The sequence below is a fragment of the Rattus norvegicus genome, chromosome 8 (genome assembly GCF_036323735.1).
Source record: "Rattus norvegicus strain BN/NHsdMcwi chromosome 8, GRCr8, whole genome shotgun sequence".
Taxonomy (NCBI): Eukaryota; Metazoa; Chordata; class Mammalia; order Rodentia; family Muridae; genus Rattus; species Rattus norvegicus.
This window is the reverse complement of record NC_086026.1, coordinates 68,992,590-69,014,278: the sequence shown is the minus strand read 5'-3', so window position 1 is coordinate 69,014,278 and position 21,689 is coordinate 68,992,590. Positions and strand designations below refer to the sequence as shown.

The window sequence follows — 21,689 nt, the reverse complement described above, 5'->3', positions numbered from 1 at the left end:
CACAAGCATGATGGCCTGAGTTTATCCTACCACATAAAAAAGCCAGGTATGGTGGAGCATGCTTACAACTGTAGCACTAGGAAGATGAAAACAGGATCCACTGGGGCTGACTAGGCTAGTCTAGCCTACTCTCATCTCAGCACAGCCCATTGAGAGATCCAAGCCGGCCCAACTGACCACTATTCCATGAAGTGCTGGAGGATGAAGGGGTCAGTCCTGCTGGGTCTGAACAACAACAGGACATCTGAAAGGAGCCCGGTGAGGATCCAGTACTAATGGTGTAACAGAAGCCAGAGGCCTCCAACCAGACCAATGCCTCGTTGCAAGTAAAGTTGTATGAACCAAAGTCCATACTGCAGTTTCCATGGAGAAATTTTTTTAAATGCACTAATTTTTTTTTCTTTCGGGGGGAAGATTGCAATTATAGAAGGCAGATACAGAGGGATAGGGGAAATGAGTGGGGTTGGGGTGCATGGTGTGAAATTCAAAAGAATCAATAAAAAATTAAGAGAGAGAGCTCCTGTCTCAAAGTGAATGGCGCCTGAAGAACAATACCCAAAATTGTCCTCAAATACACACACACACACACACACACACACACACACCCATACACAACACACATACATACACACCACACACACACCCACACACACACACACCCACACACACACACACAAGTATGCACAAAGTGAAATCCACAGGACACTAGAAAAATTGAGGTTTTTATTTTTTAAAAAATATTTTTTCAGTACCTGGGAATTAACCTGTTTTTCAAAGGCTGATGCCACGGTGGAACAGCCCACTCTTGTTGAACCAAACCCTCGGAGAACCGGAGGGGCATTAGCCAGTGTAATCAGGAATGTATAAATGCCCACAGATCATGAATGATCACAACTGTCACACAGCTCCTCCAGAGGAGCAGGACGGGCAACCACGGGGAGAAGCAGAGAGAGGACCCTTCAGAGGCATGGACACACCCATATCACTCAAAGCTCTGGCCTCAAGTCTACCTCCAAAGTCAGCTAGCTGCCCTACAGCCCGCCTCCTGTCCTCTCAGCCATGGTTGGAGAATGGGCTTTCCAGAGCATGTTGGCACAGCCTTGTGACTTGGCACCTCTCATGAACCCTGGCTCAACCTAGCAAGGCTCAGAGAATGGATCCGTACTCTCACGTCTCAGCAAGGACCAGAGAGGGAAAGCACTGGGGCAAGGAGGATTGTTTCTGTTATATGATGGGAAAGACAAAAGGATGGATGGGCACTGGAGGATGGGCATCTGACAGTGTGGCCCTGGAAGGAGGACCAAATGGACACCGGGCTTCACCTGAGATGTAAAGATTTGGTACAAACAGCATACAAGGCTGGGCTCCATGTTCAATCCTAGGAACCAGAATAGGGAGATGATGGAGAGCCCTCCAGTCTAAGCTCAGGAAGTTGTCACCCACTGTCCCTTTCTCCAGTCCTGCTGGGATTTGTCCTGAATGAGACAACCACAGCCCTGCAATCATTTCCACCAGGGTTTCCTCCCCCAGTTAACTTGACAGCACAAGAGAAAGGGGGAACAGTGGCTATTCCCATTACCACTCCTCCCACCACCTGTACCTTTCCTTAATACCGCGGGCTTCCTCCCTAAGACCCTTCTAGAACCTTCAAAGCCACTGTCTTAGCAGATGAGAGTCCTGAGGAGATGAACAAGAGTTCTTTTTAGGAAAAAAGTAGATGGGGAAGATTCTCTATGGCAAAACCCTCAGTGTGCACCAATCTCACCATCTACCCATCCTCTCCCAGCAAGGGAGTCAGAGATCTCCTCACCTGGTCTCTGCACGGAGCCTGTCCTTACTTATGATCACTGGAGTCCTATGGAATGTCCTAGAGCACATGGACTGCAGGTCCATGGCATGAGTGAGCTCTGCCAAGAAGGCCACCGTTGCAGCTGGATCTCACTGCCCAGTCAAACCACCCCGACAAGTGCAGGTGGCCATGCAGGAGGTATACCAGCCACTAGACCTTAAATAAAATTCCCTGCCTTCCTATTGCTAATGTCTAGGACCTTGGGAATGTCTGTGACCAATAGGAATAGACCTACCACCAAATACCCAAGTACCGGTTCCCCTTGTCCTACCAAGGAGGAGACTGCTCCAGAATGGGAGTTCTGGGACCTCCAATCTCAGCCCCACACCCTTCCTCTCCTGCAGGTGGCATCTTCCCAAATTCAGCTAGACAGCTCTGGGCAGCCCAGAGTCACCCAGCTCAGCTCAGAACACTAAGATTGGTCTCTTGATAAGCCCTGCTCTCTTCTCCATATCCCAATCTTCCCAAAGGCCCCAGTGCTCCCTGAAGGAAAGTCCTGTGGGCTCCAGAACAAAGATTCTGAGAGATCTGAGTGAGATCACAGAACGCTGGTAGGGATGCAGCAGAGCCCACACAGCGGTTTGTGCCTCCGTTATTTCTCCAGCACACACACACACACACACACACACACACACACACACACACACACACACACACACTCCACTCCCTACACTCACTAGAATGTGTCATGTGACAGCAATCCAGGTATCAAAGCCCTTCATCCCCGGAGGTGGCCCCTAGGGCTCTGTAGTGTGCCAGAACCATTGCTTACAATAAAACAAGGTAAGTGTCGCTGAAGCTTAGTGTACAGAACTCATCAACTGATTAAAATACAAAAACAGTCTAACATTTTGTTTGAGTCCAAAAATTATAGGAGCCAGTGAATCTGTAAACAAGTACTTCAGATCGCTCACTGAGGGAAGTGTTGGGGGAGGGGTCTGGAGGAAGGATCTAGAATATGTTCTTCATACTCAGTCCCAGCACAGCTGCAGTATAGACCCAGGAATCCTTGGTAGAGACAGCACCCAGAGCATCCTTGGTTAAGGTGTGCAGATGAAGACCAAATGGCTGTTACCTGCACACAAGATGCTTAGGTCAGAGGAAAGGCCTGAGTGAGATCTGTGTACCCTGCACACATACCCAACCCTGCTTAGGACCAAATTCAATCAGTGGCACCCTGGTCCTTCCCTTCTATCCCAAAGGTATTGGGAAGAGAAAGGGCCTTACCTGTCCCTTGGGAGTGGACTGCCCCAGTTCAGGGAACATAACTGCTGCTCCAGCCGGGCGATTCGGAATGCCAGATAGGACGAGGACAGGACTAGAAAGCAGATCCTAGAGAAACAGACAACAAGGGCTTGACTCTTGTCTTGTTCTTGATTTTCTGGCTTTGTTTTGATGTAAATATTTATTTGTATTCATGTGTGTGCAGAGGCCAGAAGAGGGTATCAGATCACCTATACCTGGAGTTACAAGTGGTTGTGAACTGTCTGCTATGGCTGCTAGGAGACAGAACTCCTGTGTAGACTTAACTGTCTGCTCTGATTAAAGAACTCTATTTTGGAGGTGCCCATCCTCCACCCTCTTCTCCCATATCATCTCAATTCACTCCATCTAACATTTGGTACCAAAACCAGGAAGGGGATTTGGGGCCCCACATCCCAGCCCTCTCTCTCTGGGTACCCTTTCCTATCTCCCCTTACCCACCTCCGTCTTTGTGAGACCCAAACCACTGAGCACACAGCTGCTTGCCCAGCTTACTAGGACTTAACAGCCATCCATCTCAAGCTGAAACCTCTGAGGTTTTAGTCCACCAAGTAAATGAGTTTGGGTCTTCTATCTGCCTTCCTTTTTCTATCCTGACCCCTTTACTATCTCCCAAAATCAAGAGCAGAGGCTCACTGCCAACTGTCTACTGGCTTGCACCCACCCCAAATCACTGGAAGGGAAAAGACACCTAATGTTAACCTATGACTTTCATGTGTATGGGCATATACATGCACTCACATACATTTGAACATGCATACATCACATGCATGTTAAAAAATAAAATAAAGCAGGAGAGGGATGCAGACAAGCCAGGGGTCCTGAAAAGTGTCCTGACAATAAGCAGTGAGGAAACGTGTGTTTTCCTGGCCTCTATTTCTCTCAGTGATCTGATGGGCTCCTTAATTCCGTTAGCCCCTTCTCTCCCCAAGCCAGGGAAGCAACTGTTCCTTTTCTCAACAGTTTGCACTGGTCCTTATCACAGCACTGCCTGAATTCTAAACACAGGAACTCAGAAATAAAGCTGGAAGGATGAGCCACGAGGCCTTCAGAAACCGCCCAAGAGCTTGAAGTTGACTCGAACATTCCCTCGAGTCTATGTAATAACCACTCCACCCTCTAAACCCTGATTTCAAACACCTAACCCCCCCCCCCAGTATAAACACCTACATCACAAAGATGACCTTGAGGAGCCGGGAATCCCACAGCCTCAACTCCTGGTCCGTGGTGGGCTCTTCCTCCAATGCATCTTTCTCACAGACGGCCTCTGCAATGGGAGAGCAGCTAGGTATCTTCCGGGGCGTGAGGGGCCCCAGCCAGAGTGGGGCAGCTCCCCTCCCACCCAGCCCCCACATCATGTGCTGAAGCTGCCTGGGCTCTTGGATTTTCCATATGGAATTGGACAAAGAAAGAAAGACCTCTCAGAAGCCTGGCTAGCCATGCTGCACCCTTTGCATAGAAGAGAAAGGGTTAAGCCTCGAAAGCAATTGCCACAGATGAGATCCTGAACTCACCAGACCCTAGAGGCTTCATGGAGGAAAAGCAGCTATCAGCGGAGTCTGTGGGTATCCGAGAGACACAAGAGATGTTGTCCGGGAGTGACAGGGATGGGGAGGCTGAGCACGCTTTTCTCCACTTCATCTCAGGGATGAGGACTTCCTGCAGAAAAGACAGAACTGAATATCTCTTTTCCTACAACACGTCTCTCTTAGCTACTCTCTGGCTGTACCCTCCCTCTGCCAAGAAAACATCTTCTATGTATTAATAACTTTAATTATATTATTCAGTATTATTACTAAAATGACATTTGGTTGAATTTTACATCACTTAAAATAATTTCAAACATGGGAGAGCACCAACTGACTGCTCTTCTAAAGGTCCTGAGTTCAATTCCCAGCAACCATATGGTGGCTCACAACCATCTGTAATGGAATCCAATGCCTTCTTCTGGCGCATCTGAAGACAGCAACAGTGTACTCACATACATAAAATGAATAAATAAACCTTAAAAATAATAATTTCAAACATACATACAATACATCATTTCTCCTACAAGCATGGCCAGCTTGCCAGTAGTTAAACCACCAAAGAAAATAAGAACCCCTCCCCCAAAACAATATCTGTGAAGTCCACAGTGGAAGAGTATAGTGGCTATGTTAGGTCAAACAATCTGGCACATGCTCAGATCTGAGTCCAAGACGGCCTCGGATGGTACAAATTATGGCCTCTCCTAAACCAGGCTCTTAAGTGAACCAGCCACTGACCTTGGCAGAGGTGACTTGCAGTTCCTATCAATACAGCAGGGAACATCGCCTTCTACCCCTTGCATGGTGTTCCGTATACCCCATGCTTGGCTAAATGCTTAATAGTTACTGAGGAGGGGCCAAACACCTTGAGGCCACTGTCATTCCATCCCTGCCCTCAAACTCGGCTCTCCCTACCCCAGGGCCTCAGCTCCCAGAGGAGACCACTGGAGTCTCAGCAAGGCAAAGTCAGGGTTGTCAGTGACAGCCTTGAGGTTCCTTTTAAAATGGTGTGTGTGTGTGTGTGTGTGTGTGTGTGTGTGTGTGTGTGTGTATCCCCAATTGAACTCAGGTCCTCTGCAAAAGCAGCAACCACTCTTAACCACTGAATGCTATTAACACTGCACCACCTCTGTAGCCCCTGGCCTTGGAGTTCCTCTCTAAGGATATGTCTGTGGCTTTGAAGGTCCTCCCTCCTCCACCAGAAGAAAGAGTGGATGACTGGCTCTGCATCCGCTTGGCCCACCTGGCCAGTGTTGGAAGAATAGGCTTCTGTTCAGAGACAGCTAGTCTGCTAAGGACCTATGTGGTCTGCATGGCATGTAGTCTAGGACACTCTCTGGCACAATATGGCCACTGGCTCTAGAACCTGGTGCGCTAATTCTTCATGGTGGTCCCAAAGTTTTGAAGACCTGCTCGCTCTTAGGCCCTTGCTCCCAGCCTCAGCTCTCACCGGGGACTCGAGTTCCTCTTCTTCCGGAAATTTCCGTATACTCAGACTCTTCTTGCTGGAAGGCTAGGGAGAAAAGGGAACAGGCAAGATCAAACCTGTGAATAAGGTACCTGGTGTCAGGCAAAGCCCAGGTCACGGCAGTGTGTTAGGGCATATTTCATACGACTGTAGAGGGGCAAATCCCAGGCAAGTAACTCTTTTCCTTCTATGCCCCTGCTCCTCCCTACTTCTCCTTGTTCACCCTGGCCAGAGGACATACATCCTGTCTATTTGCATATCGAGGAGGCACAAGTGAGGCAAACGTACACATGAACACACCCAAGGACAAACCAAAAGATGCTCAGTGATGCTCGGTCCAAGTACAGCCTCTGGTGCTCTGAGCCCCGACATTCTCCCATTCTCCTCTCCTCTCCTCTCCTCTCCTCTCCTCTCCTCTCCTCTCCTCTCCTCTCCTCTCCTCTCCTCTCCTCTCCCCTCCCCTCCCCTCTCCTCTCCTCCCCTCCCGTCCCCTCCCCTCCCCTCCCCTCCCTTCCTCTCTCTCTCTCTCTCTCCCCCCCCCTCTCTCTGCCCCCATTCCTCATGCTAGAGAGCCAGGCTAATCTCCCCTAACAGCCTCCTCCCAAGACCTGAGTGCAGTCTCCCAGCTAAACCCTTGCCTCTGGGTTCCATACCTGTAGGTGAGTGCAGACCCTCCTCAGCATGTCATATACGCTGTCCCGGGAAAGCAGAGACACAAACACATACTGAGCCGTGAAAAGAGAACAGAAGCACTAGGGTAAGCTGGGACTTCTTAGTCCAGGGGCTGGGGAGGGGGGGTAAGCCCCGAGGTTTATGGGGCCGTGGCAACCAACAAGACCTCCCACCTGGGAAAGCTTCTCCAAGCTCATTAGCCTGAAACACCTGCTGGAATGCTACCTTGCAGGGACAAGTAAGGGTCTAGGAGTAGGCCAGTGTTGGGACCTGAATTTCTGGCGCTATGATGGGGAAAGGACAGGAGATGTTGGCCCAGAGACTCACAGACCTTCTGGCTGGTGTTTGTGGTGATGGCCAGTCCATTGGGAAGAAGCCGTGCCATCTTGTGCTTTTTGATCAATTGCACAGATGCCACAGGAATGACCACCTGAGAGAGAGAAAGAGAGAGAGAGAGGGGGGGGGGGAGATGCTTCTCTTAGGACTTACCCTACAAGAACACAGACCCTCAGCTCTCTCCACTGGCTCTGCATAGCTAGCACTCAGCTAATGTTGCTCACCCTGGGGAAGCCATGTTTGTGTGTGGTAGCAGGCAGGCATCTACAACTTCCACTTTCTCATTTGGGGTGCCCTTCCAACTATTCCCCCTCCTTGCCCAGCCTTGATAACTCACTGCTTTAGAGTCCGAGTCCCCTGAGTTGGCTCTTAGTGACTCCCCCTAAAAATGACACTGTCCTCGGACCCTGAAAGCATTTCTGAAATACATGAAGCTGGCATAACTTAGCTGTCGCTGTCCAGGCCCGATGTATGGTCAAGATCAGGCCTGTGTTTCAGAAGAACCACTTCCCTGCACATGGGATGAAATAACTTGATACTGCTCATCCAACCAGTGACAGGCCTCACCATGTGCTGAGCACACAGAGGGACAGGAATGGCTTGAGGCATGCCCACGGGACAGAAGACCGTCCCTGGGCAGGGGCCTTCCTGGGTAACAGCAACTCATCATTACTACCTTGATATCCTTGCCAAAGAGGCTGGCATGGAAGCAAAGCCAGTTGGGCGAAATATACAGCCGACCATGGAGAAGGAGGTCTCTCTGGAGGGCACAGGAACACACTGAGAAGTCACAGGAGAAAAGACAGCCATGAGTGAGGTTATCCCAGAGAACCCACCTTTTCACCTGTCCTCAAACTCTCCTGTCCCCATCCCAAACAATCTATCCACAAGCACTCGAAGGACCCTTCCAAGAATCCTGAGTGTCCCACCCCACCCCACCAGACTGCTGGATGTTTTCTCTTTCTCCATTACCCACGAGGTCTAAACACTTCCAGCCCAGATCTCCAGCACTGGATTTCTGTTGCCTCAGGATGAGACTTTACCCTGCCCTGAGAAGGGGGTATAGATTGTGCAAATGTCCCTCCATGCTCAGTGAGAGGCCTTGGAAGGGGACAACACTCACTGGTGAGAGGGAACAGAAAAATGGCAGTCTCACCTTTTGTCAAGCAAACCTGTCTAATTCAACTCTACATCCCAAACCACCCCGATTCCTCATGCTTTTGAAGAAAAAAGAACCAAGTGCCTTTAAATTGTTCCCATATGTAAATTAAGCATAAAGGTAGCCCAAGTAGATGACCTGGGTGCTCATCAGCCATGTGCTGGAAACTGCTCACCTTTGACAACCATCTCCTCCAAGGGGATATCTTTAAACAGCTTGTGGTATTGTTGGTTGTATTTGTTTAGTAGTGTCTGCAAACGTAAGACCAGCTCTGTGATGCTACAGGCTAGAGATCAGACCAGACAGGGCCTCGCTCCAGCCCCCAGGAATAAACATAGGGACCCCTGGGAAACAGGTATGAAGGGCTAAGCCTAGCTCATCCTGTTAGAGTTGAGTTCTGACAGGGAGCCACTGAGTAGAGGGGACACATTATCCCCACCAAGGCAAGGGCACTCGCTCAGGTCTCCTAGGTTCTTGCTATAACAGGCTTGTAGTATAGCCAAGGGGCCAATAGTGAGTTTGGGCATCCCAGGGCACTTCCCTCAGTGAGCAGTACAAAGGCAGCCCACACACACTTACCCCTTCCCGGCCATACTTCTTTATCTCTTCACCCTTTGAGCCTTCTGACCAGTGCAGACTGCAAAGGAGACATTCCATTCCAGGCACAAGAAACCCTTGAGTCCTGCCCATGTATCCTCAGTGCCAATTCTGCCCTGGCTTTGAGCCAGAAGATTGGAGCAGAGATTGGAGACTAAGGCCCTTCTCTAAGAAACACCGTAAAGAGTTAAGAACTTCAAGCACACTGCTCCTCTCTGGGGAAGGGCACTCACAGGGCCCCTTCTCAAGAAGAAGCGCCACACCCACGAAGGTATGCTTGGCCTGAGCAGCCCAAGATGCTGGGTGCAGACACTCCGATTTCTCTAGCCAAGGAGTGAGCAGAGGCACAAGCAATGCGGATACAGGGACCACAGTTTGGAGGTGGAAGCATTAGACTCACAGCTCCAGGGCCATGATCTGGACAGATCTGTCCTCCTTGAAGCCTCCTTGGGCAGCCTGCAGTTCCTCATTGAGATACTCAGCACACTCAACTGACTTATTGAGGCTGCTGATCGGGGGGGGGGGGGGGGGGGGGGGGGAGAACTCACTGAAATGCTAAGCTTTGCCCTGGCCAGGTGGGCGGGGTAAAGACGAGTAACCTGAGAAGCCTGGCCCTGCTAGGTCCCACTGCACAGGGGTGGGCTGGAGGGTGGGAGGAAGAGGCCTCAGCAGTCTGGGGTCCAACCTATAAGACATGCTAAGGGATCCCCCTCCCCTTCCACCCCTCCATCCCTCCCGCTCTCGCTCGGTCTCTGTCTGTCTGTCTCTGTCTCTGTTTCTCTCTCTGTCTCTCTCTGTCTCTCTCTGTCTCTCTCTGTCTTTCTCTCTCTCATTTGTATGTGTACAGGTATGCATGTTTGTATGCTTGTGTGTGTATATATACTTTTATATGAGAGAGAGAGAGAGAGAGAGAGAGAGAGAGAGAGAGAGAGAGAGCGTATGTACGCCAGAGGATAACCTTGAATGTCATTCTTAGGAAAGCTTTTCCTTTTTTCCTTTGAGGCAGTGTCTCTCACTAGTCCAATTAGGCCAGACTGGCTGTCCAGTAGGCCTTGCAGATCCTCCTGTTTCTACCTCCCCAGAATTACAAACACACACCAACATAACGGGCCCTTTTCCTTTCACATGGGGCTTGGGATTGAATTCAGGTCCTCACGTTTGGACAGACAAGTACTTTGCTAGCTGAGGCATCTTCCCAGCCCCTTAAAGTCCCCTTGATAGCCAGGTTATAGCCTGACAATCCCCACCCTTCCCAGTCTGGATTTATCTCTGATTGGAAAGGGGCCTCACCTGCTATCTGGGGGCTCCTGGACCTTTCCTGGTTTCTCCATGCAGGACACATGGTTCTTCAGAGGCACCATCTTCCCATGCATTTGTTGGTTGCTAGAGGGAAATGTGTCCATGTTAGAAAGGGAACTTTGGGGGCATCTTTTCCTATTGGCCCCACTGTGCCCAGGGCAGCTGCTCTGACCCTCTCCCCTTTGATGTACAGGGTAAAGTTTAAGATGTCATAGTTTGGAGCCACCTTCAAATGCTGTGCCCATTAACCCAGTGTCCAGCATTCTGAGAGGGGCTCATGTCTCCACACCCAAGCACTACCCTGCGTCTATTAGGCTTTTCTCACCCCAGCAACCTGAAAGGCAAAAATACATCCTCTTCATTTGCATGTTGTCACTCATAGGTGTCTTCCACAGCACATTGCCTAGAAACCTAAAATTCAGTTAATGCCTGGCCCAAAAAAAAATAAAAATCAGAGTCTGTCAACCTTCTTTTTTTTTTTTTTTTTTGGTTCTTTTTTTCAGAGCTGGGGATCAAACCCAGGGCCTTGCGCTTCTTAGGCAAGCGCTCTACCACTGAGCTAAATCCCCAACCCCTGTCAACCTTCTTTTAACTCCTAGGCCACTGCTAGTCCGGGCAGAGTAGAGCCCCCTGCCCCGCCCTTGAGGAAGAACACGGACTTGTTCATCCTGAAAGCAAAAGCTTGAAAGGTGCCCAGGCAGCTACTGTAAACTATCAGATTCTGGGAGAGGCCACTGCGCACAGGCCCCTTTATCAAATGTCAGAGATGTGGAGGGCGGATTGCAGTCTGCCTACCTGTGAGTGTAGCTGGGATGGGTGCGGCTGCCCCAGACTAGGAAGGGGTGGCCTCAGTCACCTTCAGACAGTTGGAGTACCTCAGCCATAATAGCCAAACTATTTAAAAAATGTCTCAACTTGGAAGGAAGGAAATGTCCTTCCCCTGGGCAGGTGGGCCCCCCAGGAGTCCCACAGACTAGGATTCTTCCCTTCTAGCTTTTCCATCAGTAAAGCCTGAGATTTCAGCATAGCCCCAGCTGAATGAGCTCAGGTATTCTTAAGGAAGAAGGGTGGCCAAGAAGCAAGGTCAAGGCAGGGCAGTTCAGAGTCTAGAATATGTAACAAGGTCCTGTGTGCTGGTCCTGCTGATGTAAACAGCTGGAATAAACAGCTGTTGGCTGAAGCCTGAGAATCCCAATGGCTCAGTTCCTCAGTTCTGTGACCAGACCAAGGCAAAGCTCTCTTTCTTCAGGCTGGGGAGAGAGCTCAGTCTGTGAAGTATTTCCATGCAAAATCAAATTTGAGAACCCACCTAACAGAAGACGTGGGGTACACACATTGAAACCCCAGGCCTGGGAAAGCAAAGGCAGGCAGTGGGCTCACTGGGCAGCTAGCCAGACCTACTAGGAAAGCTTCAGGCCAATGAAAGATTGTCAGCTCCTGAGGAACACCACCCAACACGGCTGATCTTTGGCTTCCACATGTGTCTGCACATATGCACATATACAACTGCAACATATATGTGTGCCCTCACATACAAACAAACAAGCAGCTTATCTTCTTTAAAATTACAGTCTTAGCCCAAGGTCTCCCAGGACACTTGGAGTTTTTTCACTCTGACATTCCCCCAACCATAGTACTGCCCATGTCAGGAAACTTAACCCCATTAAGGGACAGTCCCTGTCCAGGGTTACATTGTAAAGGTCCAGGCAAACCTCACTCATAAAACTGGCCTAGTCACATGTGACCTGGTGACCTCTGTACTCAACCTCACAGAAGGTTTGACACATACATCACCATACACAAGTATACACTGTATGCCATTTCAGTGGGTGATGGGCATCTCGTATCTAGCACCTGAAGATCACCCCACCCAGTGATAGCATAGGCATCCTCCACCATGTTTGCACGGCAGCAAAATCTACTCCAGACACAGTTTTCAGTATAGTTCTCTGTGGTGAAATGAGACATGATTGTATTTACTAAATGAAGTGACAGGTTATGTTAGTGATTCGACCCTCAGATCCGAAAGTTAGTTTCTGGCTGGATGTGTCTGGTTTTATCACTTTCCATGTCACAGAGGTTTTTTTCTTAACCTTTATGTATTTTCTGTAGAGAATATGCTAAGAATAAAGCATTTATAAGTGAAGCCGTCCATTCCATCACAAAATTCCCTAATTGCTGGGGAGCGGTGGTAGCACACATCTTTGATCCCAGCACATTGGAGGCAGAGGCAGGTGGATCTCTGTGAATTCAAGGCCAGCCTGGTCTACACAGTGAGTTCCCCTAGATCTACAGCTGCGAGTGACTGGGAGCTGCCTCATGTGAGTGCTGGATAAAACCCAGGTCCTCTGCAAGATCAGGACATGCTCTTAACCACTGAGCCATCTCTCCAGCCCAAAATTTGTATTTCTTCACTCAAAGCCACAATAATGAAAGGGATGGAATGGGGAAATGGCAACATCTTTCAACAATAAAGGGAGGACCAAGAACTGGAAAACTCAAGGTTCTCTCCTGAGCTGAGCCAGGTCTAACCCAGGCAAGCAAGCCTAGGGGAGGGTGCAGCAGGGGTCTGCAGCAGGGGTCTGGAGCCCTTGGCAGGTACAGAACTCCTGCCCAATCCCACCCTTCCCTCCCTCCCTCCCTCCCTCCCTCCCTCCCTCCCTGGAAACTTACTGAGGTTATCACTGCTCCTGGTCTGGGGTCTAGCCTGGGCAACAGAGTGGGTTGAGCAGCAGCAAAGGGAGAGGCCGAGAAGTGGTGGTGTGAGAGCAAAGAAAGGCAAGGGAGTCAGGAGCGAGGATGCAAGTCTAGCTGCCTCCCACAGACATCACAGAGAGGTTCCATGGGTCAATATCCTCCCTGACAGACACTCCCAAATCTAGATCTCTAACCTGGACAACTCATTCCCTGCTGAGTCCCAGTGACCACAAAAGGGTTGACCTCTCCCCAGTTACCTCCATCCAGAATCCTCAACTCATTCTCTTTCCACCACCATCACCACCACCACCATGATGCCCCCCCCACCCCACCCCATGGTTCCGAAAGTGTGACCACCACTTAATCACAATGTCTATTTCACCATTGAAGATACAGCAGGCAGGCCCACTCAACCTCTCCCTGGCCAAGCCTGCCCCAGCCTCACCCTCGCTCACTCTCTCTCTCCAGCACCCACAGTCATCTGCAACCCAGATCTGCCCCTGCCTTTCTCTGCTGAGTGCCCTGCAGCTCCTGCCTGTGGCCCACTCTCCTAGTCTTCCAGTTTCTCCTCACCCCTCTCTCTTTGCTGATTTTTTTGAGACAGGCTCTCACTATGGAGCCCCAGTTGTCCTGGACAGAACTTAACTCATTGTGTAGACCAAGTGGGATCTCAAAGACACCCACCTGTCTCTGACTTCCCGATGCTAGAATTAGAGTTTGCCACCATGTCCAGCCCTGAAGCTCTTTCTCCACTCACAGTTGCTGCTCTACCTCAGGCACTCACTCTCCTTGCCAGAGCCCCTCACAGTGGAACTCCCTTGCCCTGCTTATCTACCAGGAGAGTTCTGGGTCTTCTTTGAACTGTCTCAACCCTCACCTGTACAGAATGTGTGGACCACTCCCATTTCCCTCACTGGCTCCCTCCCCTCTGTGCTCCTCACCCTTCCCCTGCTCCGTTCCCTCCTTCCTCAGGTGACTCCAGGCTCTGCATCCCTCACCATCAACAGTCAGTGCTCAAGAGAGGAAGAGAGGACACACACACACACACACACACACACGCACATACACACACACGCATACACACACACATACACACACACGCACACGTGCAAGGACACAAGGACATGGACACACACACGGAGAGAATATGCATGCTATTGCCTAGTGGAAAAGGAAGAGAAGGGATGGGCAGATGGACAGATGGATGACAGAAGCTGGCAAGCTCACCCACACTGGATCCTTCCTTTCAGGAGCCCTGGTCTGTGAGGGAGGCAGGCAGTCCTGGCCTAGCACCAGGCACTACCTTGACTGACTGATCTAGAGGGACACAGACGGCACATAGAAGCATAAAGAGAACCAGCTGTGGTGCACACATCTGTAATCCCGCACTCGGGAAATGAAGGCATCAGGATCAGGATGGCCATCCTTGACTACACACTGAATTCCAGGCCAGCCAGGATATGAGAGACTGTCTCTAAAATAGAAGGAAAGAGAAGAGGAGAGAGAATAAGGGGGAGAAGACAGGGAGGAGAAAGGAGATAGGTAGGAAGAGGAGGAGGAGAAAAAGAGGAAGAGAAAGAAGAGAAGGAAAAGAAGTGTTTGGTTTCAGACCCTGGGACAAGGGGCTGAGGTGCATAGTTTACATATCAGGATCTCCCAGCATCCCTCAGTCCCTACCTGGCATACCCTACCCCTAAACTTGAACTATCCAGACAGGGGCTGCACTGCCCTTCCCCAAGAAGCTCTTCCCTATAGAATCTAGACATTTTGGTTTCTCACCCTCTCTCCCCTTTGCCTTCTCTCTCTTCTCTCTCTGTGCCCTTTCTCTCTTCCTCTCCCCCTCCCCACATTTCTCTCTCCCCATGTTAACTTCCCTGGTCTCTTGGGGCCTTGAGGCCAGTGAACTCACCTAGGAGCAGCTTCCCAATAAACCTGCATGTAATAAAATCTAATCTGGCTTGAACTGGCTCATTTCATCAATGGAGAAATAGCCTATCAAGAAGAAATAGAAGGAGAAGGAAGAGGAAAGAAGACAACAGGAGAAGAGGACGATCACAAGACGATGTGAGATATCTATTGTGTTGAACACATAGACAAACCCTGCAGCCTCCATTGGAGGAGGCTGCACCTCTCCAGGCCTGTCTGTGCCCCCCCAGCAATGCTCCCCCAAGTTTACTAGCCCCTTCCCAACCTCAAAGCAGTGCTCATCTGAGCCCCTGCAAGTAGCAGTGCCTATGGGCTGAAATCTCAGCAGGGCCCTGATCCCCTGAACCAGCAGGGCCCTACAGCTCCCAGGGGAGTGGTGACTTCTCTCCTAGGAAGGTACCCACACTCTCCCAGGTTGACTTCTTGTGGATTTCTGAGATACCGGAGCTCCTTGTGGGTCCTGCCAACTCTTCTCAAAGCCAGGCCCAGTGCCAACACCACCTTCACAGTCAGCCAAGACACTAAGCCTCTGTGGTCTCCAGGGAGAGAACTGCTAACAACACTGCTGTCCTCAGACAAAGGCCACATCACCATGCAGGCCCCTGACAAGACAAACCCGAAAGATGTGGAAGCAGCCGCAAGGAACAGGAAGCTGGGTAGACTTCTGGCCTGGGTAGAGCTTCTAAAGCCAAGGCTCAGCAAGCTGAGCTTGGGTTGAGATTCTGCCAAATCCTCCAAGCCTCTCCTCCACACTCTCATGTCTCAGCTCACCTCCCACCTAACAGAGGAAGGACACCTTGTGTGAGCATTGATGTGGAATCTTCTCACTGATTCACTTTCAGATGACAAGACAGACGAACAAACAAAAACAACGCTGTGGTTGGACAAGTCCTTAATTCCTGCCCTCAGAGGCTAAGGCAGAGGGAGGCAAGGTCAAAGTCATCCTACAATATATAGTATGTCTAAGGATAGTCTGAGCTATATCTAAGAAATAAAAGTGTCTGAGAAGATAACCCAGTGAGTAAAGCATTTGCCAGGCAAGCATGAGGATCTGAGTTCAAGGACCCAAGCAGAGCTCATTGTAACTCAGTGCTCTGAGAAGCTGAGACGGGAGAATCCTCTGAAGCTTAAGGACCAGCTAGCCTGGCTTATAACAGCAGTAGAGCTCCAAAATGAAAATAAAAATAAAAATAAATTTAAAAAAGAAAGAAAGAGGGCTGGGGATTTAGCTCAGTGGTAGAGTGCTTGCCTAGCAAGCCCAAGGCCCTGGGTTCGGTCCTCAGCTCCGAAAAAAAAAAAAAAAAAAAAAAAACCACAAAAAAAAAAAAAAAAAGAAAGAAAGAAAAAGAAAAGAGCCTGTTTCAAACGAGATGGAAGGACAGCACTGACACCTTAAGCTGTCTTCTGACCCCCACTTATCTGTGCACACCCACACAAACACATATAAAAGCAAAAAAAAAAAAAAGAAAGAAAGAAGAGGAGGAAGCCTGAGCCCTCCTGTTTAAGAGTAGTTACCTCAGTCTCTAAAGTTGTACTGTTCAATACTTCACTTTTCCTTCCTTCCTTCCTTCCTTCCCTCCTTCCTTCCTTCTCTCCTTCCTTCCTTCCTTCCTTCCCTCCTCACCCCAACACCCTCTGATAGGGTCTTTCTATATAGCTCTGGTTGTGTCGGAACTCACTAAGTAAATCAGGCTGGCCCTGAACTCCGAGATACCTCTGGAGTGCTAGGATTAAAGGTATGCGCCATCATTCGCAGATCAACACATTTAAAAATCACACCTGGACACCAGCCCCCTCTTGCGCCTTCTGGCTTTGCCCCTACCATCCCAGAAGCATCATCCTGACATCCGACAGTTGACTCCCTGTGCTTCCTGTCCAGCAGAGTGGGACTACATCATCTGTCTCCCAGTGCATTTGAGAGACTGAAAGGCACACCCACAGTGCTGTATGTATGTCTGTTTGGGTCTTGATTTTTTTGAGACAGTCTCCTGTAGCCCATGTTGGCTCAGAACTTACTATGTAGCTGCGGATAACTTCGAACTTCTGATCTTCCTGCCTCCGTCTCCCACACACTAGGGTTACAGACCTATGCCACCATGCCCACTTCATGCACTGTTAGGGATTGAACCATAGGGACTGAGTGCAAGACCTTGTGCTAACGTGTTAGGCTGGCACTCTTCCAAATGAGTTCTATCTCTAGCACATGCCGTATCGTACGTGTAAAGTGCATTTTCACTAGCCCCTCCACGGTATGGAGATACTGTAACTTAGTGCTTCCCCGTTACTAGCGACAGGCTTGGGCAGTCTCCAGGTTTGGCTTGTTATGAAAGCAACAAAACCTCTGGTGCGGGCCTTGTGAACACAAGTCTGCACTCCTGTGGGTGAGCACTGGACAGCAGCATTGCTGGGTCACAGGGCAGGTCACAAGCTTCTGGCTTTCAAATGCTCCAAGGTGAACTGAAATCAGCAGCCAGAGTTAAGATGCCACTGGAAGAACCCAGCCCACTGTGTCCTCTCTTTGGGGTGCACAGGGAAGAACATGCCTCCTTCCTCCCAAGGCCAGTTGGCTTGCCCGGAGCAAGAACCTAGGGTCCTGACCATACCAAGTTTCAGGCACAGACAGGGTGGGAGGCTCCGCCTTGTCTGCCAAGGCCACGAAGCCCATTTCCCATGCTCTGCCAGGAAGTGTTACAGGTTGGTTTTTACCATGTGGCACAAGGTAGTTTGGTATCCCTGGAAGAATTAACACAGAATTCTTTGAATGGCAAGAGCCCCCTGAGGACAAATAGGACAACATGTATGGAGTCACTGATATGCTAAAATGTGAGGATAAAAAGGGTTTCCTTCTTGTGCAAAAATAATTCTGTGGTTGCTATCTTTTTTTTTTAAAAAGATAGATTGATTGATTGATTGATTGATTTAATGTACGTGAGTACACTGTCACTCTCTTCAGACACACCAGAAGAGGGCATCAGATCTCATTACAGATGGTTGTGAGCCACCATGTGGTTGCTGGGAATTGAACTCAGGACCTCTGGAAGAGCAGTCGGTGCTCTTAACCGCTGAGCCATCTCTCCAGCCCCCTGTAGTTGCTATCTTGAGGCTACACCTAGACAACATGTTTATTGAGAAAATGGCTAAAGTCTTCTGACTAGAATGGGGAGGGGGACAGAGACAGGAGAATCCCACAGCTAAATTTCATACTGGTACAGTGGGGCAGGATTAGTAAATTGGAGGTCCCGATCCTATGGCCCCAACTCAGCAACTCTGGAAAATGGCTCTCAGAGGAACTACGCTTGTCATAGGCCCTGCACAAAGAAGGGTCTGAGCCATCTAGACTAGGAATGGACTGTTTCCTTTTATTGTTTAGGGAAGCTCTGAGAGGAAACAGGTATGTGGTGGGCAGAGGCTCTTTATCTGGAGACAATAGAAAGATCACACCACAGCAGCCAGAAGCACGTGTGTACTCCAGACCCAAGCAACGCCATCTGCACTTGGCCAGGAGCTTCCTGGTAATCAGGTTCCCTTTCCAGTGAGGCCAAGCTGGGAAACGGAAGATGGGGGCAGTGTGCAGTCAGTGGGATCAGCAGGGGGAGCTGTGCAGATGTTCTGTAGGAAGGTCTAGAGCCAAGCAAGAGACTTTAGAGTACAGGCCCAGGGGGTCACAGGCCAGACCTCCAGCCTAGGAGAGAGCAGAGGGATCTGCTGTCCTCGGCTGTCCATTAACTTCCACTTCTGCTTGCAGTGCCCAGTGCTTGCAGCCAGACCTTCAGGCCAGGTTTGCCCCAAACCATGTACCAGGCACAAAGGTTAGATGTCATTTAGGCCATAGATGGGGCAAGTGGTGCTGCCTGCATTCCCTGGCTGGAGAATGGGAAGCAGCTGGATTCTGTGACCTTACAGGGCTGTTCCACCATGGCAGGTCCAACAGCTAACCCTAGGTCATGGCCACACGGGCATGAGTCTCGAGGGCCAGGAAGAGGAAGGACTGAAGGGCACATTCAAACCACGTCAAGCTTCCTTAGCCCAAGGAACTATGTTCCTTTCTGGGGTGGTCTATGACAAACAGTGAACAGGTCCAGCTCAGGTTGCCAACCATCTGACCCTCAGTCCAGCTCTAGCCCTGTGAGAACAAAGAACTCCCAGCTAACGGCCCTCCCTCATTCCTGAGTACCTGGAGAACATCATAGGATTCACACTCCAGTCTAGACGGTTGTCCTTCTTTCCTGGTACCATGTATCCAGGTAGCCTCAACTCACATTGTAGGACTTCTTGGATCTGAACTTCTGTCCTCTACCTCTAGAGTGGCTAGGATTACAGTCATTTGTCACCAAACCCAGGATCAGTGGTACTGGGGACAGAACCTGGAGCTTCATGGATGCTAGGCATGCACTCTCCCAACTGAGCCACATCCCGTGCCCATGGTGCCCTTTTCAATATAGCACACTCCAGAGATACTGCCCCACCCCTTGTAACTTTCCCTGGATGCAGGGTAAGGCCACAACTCCTCGAAAAGACCCTAGGAGAGAGGATTGTAAAGAAACCAAAGAGGTACTCCGGAGCTGAGGGGACGGCCCAGAAGCCCTTCTGGGGAACGGAGCTCTTCTCTACTCAAAGAACAAACAAGCTAGGCGAGCTAGCAGCTCAGGCACAGGCATGGGCAGGCTCAGCTACCTGGGAGGTGGGTGCCGGCTAAACAAGAACGAGTTCTAACCCTATCAGGAGTTTCTCCTCCCTTCAGGGAGCTCAGAGACCCCTGTTTTCCTACCTGGTAGAGAGTGAGGGTTGAGAGCAAGGCTGCCTCCATCTTCTTACTTATTTGCCTGTGTGTCTTACTTCAGCCCAGATCTGCCCTGCCCCCCCAAGTTCTTCACTGTTTGGATCACCCCTCATGGTCCGAACCCTTTTCTCCTGTTTCCTGACCTCCAAACCCAAGTCTGGGCTCTGAGGCTGCCAAAGGGACATAGCTCCTTGTGAAATAGAGGTCACAGCAAGGTGCTCAGCTGGCCTCACCCAGGAGAAGAGGGGGCGGGGCGGGCTGATAAGCTGCTCTTCTCAGCTGTGGCTGGGCTATGCTCTGCCAGCCTGCTCCTGCCCAATCCCCTTGTCCTTGTCCTCTAGCACCTCTCCTCCCTGAAGCTGTACCTGCGTCCAGGGATAGAAGTGACCTCCATCCTGCCCCGAAACGTCCTGGGCTGAGTCTTAGCACTCAGTCTCTCACATTCCGGGGACTTGCCCAGTTCCATGCATACAGTAAGTGCTCAATAATAGTCCAAGGGCTAAACAAACACTCCCAGCTGAAGAGCTCCTCTATGTGTACAGTTTGTTCAGAAATGGAGGGCTCTTAAGGTACAGACACAAGCCTGAAGTGATAGCATTCTCTGGTTGGACCTTGAACCTCTGGAGATCCTGTCACTGCTTCAGAGCCTCTACAAAATAAAAGCACATAAAATCCTCTTGCTTATGTGCTGTATGATGATCTGAAAGGGGTCAAAGTGCAATCCGAAGTGGGGAGGGGTCCATACAGCCCTGCCCTTTGAGCTTCTAATCCCTTACCAGTACAATGAGAGCTATAGCCCCATGTCCCTCCACACTCCTTGAAGGATTCATAGAGGTCTAGCTAGTTCCTTCCCCACAGAACTAACAACATGGGAACACAACCGGGCCTCATGGGCACCCACAAAGCTCTATACATGCCTTGAATGCCTAAATCATTTCTTTGGCCTCTGACACAAGGAAGCAAGAGGCTGCAGGAAAAGGCATTTGGTCTCCTAGGCTGCACCAACAATGGGCTCCCTCCTGCCTACCAGGAGAGACACAGTTCCCTCAGACCCAGCCATCCTCACTGTCCCTCCCTCCTCCACAGGAAGTTTTCAGACAGCCATTGCTGTTTCTGTCCTGCACAGAGCACAAACGTCTGCGGAATGGAAACAGTCACTAGGAAGACAGTCAGGGACAAACAGCTGAAACCCAGGAGCTCCCCTTATGGGACACCCAGGCTTTCCTACAGAGCCTGGGCCACACTGGGGGATGCAGTGGGTTCTGCAAACCGACTGGCTGTCACCAAGCCCAGCAGCAGTGCCCACAGCTGGGGCAGCATCTGTTAAGCTGGCCCCCCCTGGACCTGATGACAGACCACTTTTTTTTGGCAGGCTCCTTGGGACCTAGCCATCTCCACACAAGAAGCTGGCCATTCAGGTCTAGAAACAGACTTGCATTCAGTCAGAAACAGAACACCCCTGTACTCCCAGTGGCTACTCTTCTGAAGGGAGGTGCAGACAACCTTGGCCACATAGATCCCCCGACTCAGGCTGCCAGGGGTGTGGCTAGTCTCCAATGACAAGTCAGCTCTGTCTACACGTGGATACTGTCCAGCAGAACCCACTCTAGCCTCTGAGGACATCCATCTCAGAATTCCCGTGGCCCCGCAGACGCACCAGACTCTGGTCAGAACCACAGGCAACTGCAAGGCCCTAGGGCCCTGGGAGAGACAGGGTGGGGTGGAGGCAGGGAGGCAGGCCAGGAACCACAACTTCTGCCGGGGCTTTGAAGAAGCCGCTGTCGCTTTCTGGGACAAGAAAGTCTCCACTTAGGAGGTAAAAAGCAGAGGCCAGGAAGATAGATGACCTACCCTGCCCTCTGTTAGAAGGACTTCTGACCCAGAAGGAGAGCATGCTCAGAGGACTGCCAGCTCCCCTCCTTTCTGCCTTCTTTCTACAGATACCAATTGTAAAAGGAATGCTTGCCATCTGACTTTGGGTAAGTGCTGTGTGTTCCAGGAAAGGAAAGTAAGGTCCTACCCACAACACGCCTGCCCAGGGAGGCAGACACGAAACAAATATTTACATAAACCAGTACGTAATTATAAGTCTATAATGTACACCCTGAGGAAAATCA

The 21,689-nt window shown here is 50.3% G+C and overlaps 1 protein-coding gene across 11 annotated transcripts in view; it reads right to left on the bottom strand.

The window, feature by feature from the left end:
- Positions 1 to 703: 703 nt before the first annotated feature.
- Gramd2a (GRAM domain containing 2A) overlaps positions 704 to 21,689 on the bottom strand; it is a 38,047-nt gene continuing 17,061 nt past the window's right edge. For 8 of the 11 annotated variants that reach the window (XM_006243199.5, XM_017596044.3, XM_017596047.3 and 5 more), the window contains 11 exons: positions 10,161 to 10,253; positions 8,853 to 8,910; positions 8,449 to 8,524; positions 7,791 to 7,894; positions 7,110 to 7,208; positions 6,760 to 6,831; positions 6,089 to 6,151; positions 4,627 to 4,771; positions 4,283 to 4,379; positions 3,077 to 3,181; positions 704 to 2,924 (listed from right to left, as the gene is read on the bottom strand). In XM_006243199.5, the coding sequence (XP_006243261.1) occupies positions 2,921 to 2,924; positions 3,077 to 3,181; positions 4,283 to 4,379; positions 4,627 to 4,771; positions 6,089 to 6,151; positions 6,760 to 6,831; positions 7,110 to 7,208; positions 7,791 to 7,894; positions 8,449 to 8,524; positions 8,853 to 8,910; positions 10,161 to 10,253 (916 nt within the window). In that variant the 3' untranslated portion in view covers positions 704 to 2,920. Of the gene's footprint in view, positions 2,925 to 3,072; positions 3,182 to 4,282; positions 4,380 to 4,626; positions 4,772 to 6,088; positions 6,152 to 6,759; positions 6,832 to 7,109; positions 7,209 to 7,790; positions 7,895 to 8,448; positions 8,525 to 8,852; positions 8,911 to 10,160; positions 10,254 to 10,494; positions 12,776 to 19,560; positions 19,692 to 21,689 lie in introns of those variants that run through there. The other 3 variants (XM_006243201.5, XM_217153.10, XM_039082422.2) reach the window with 3 other exon arrangements.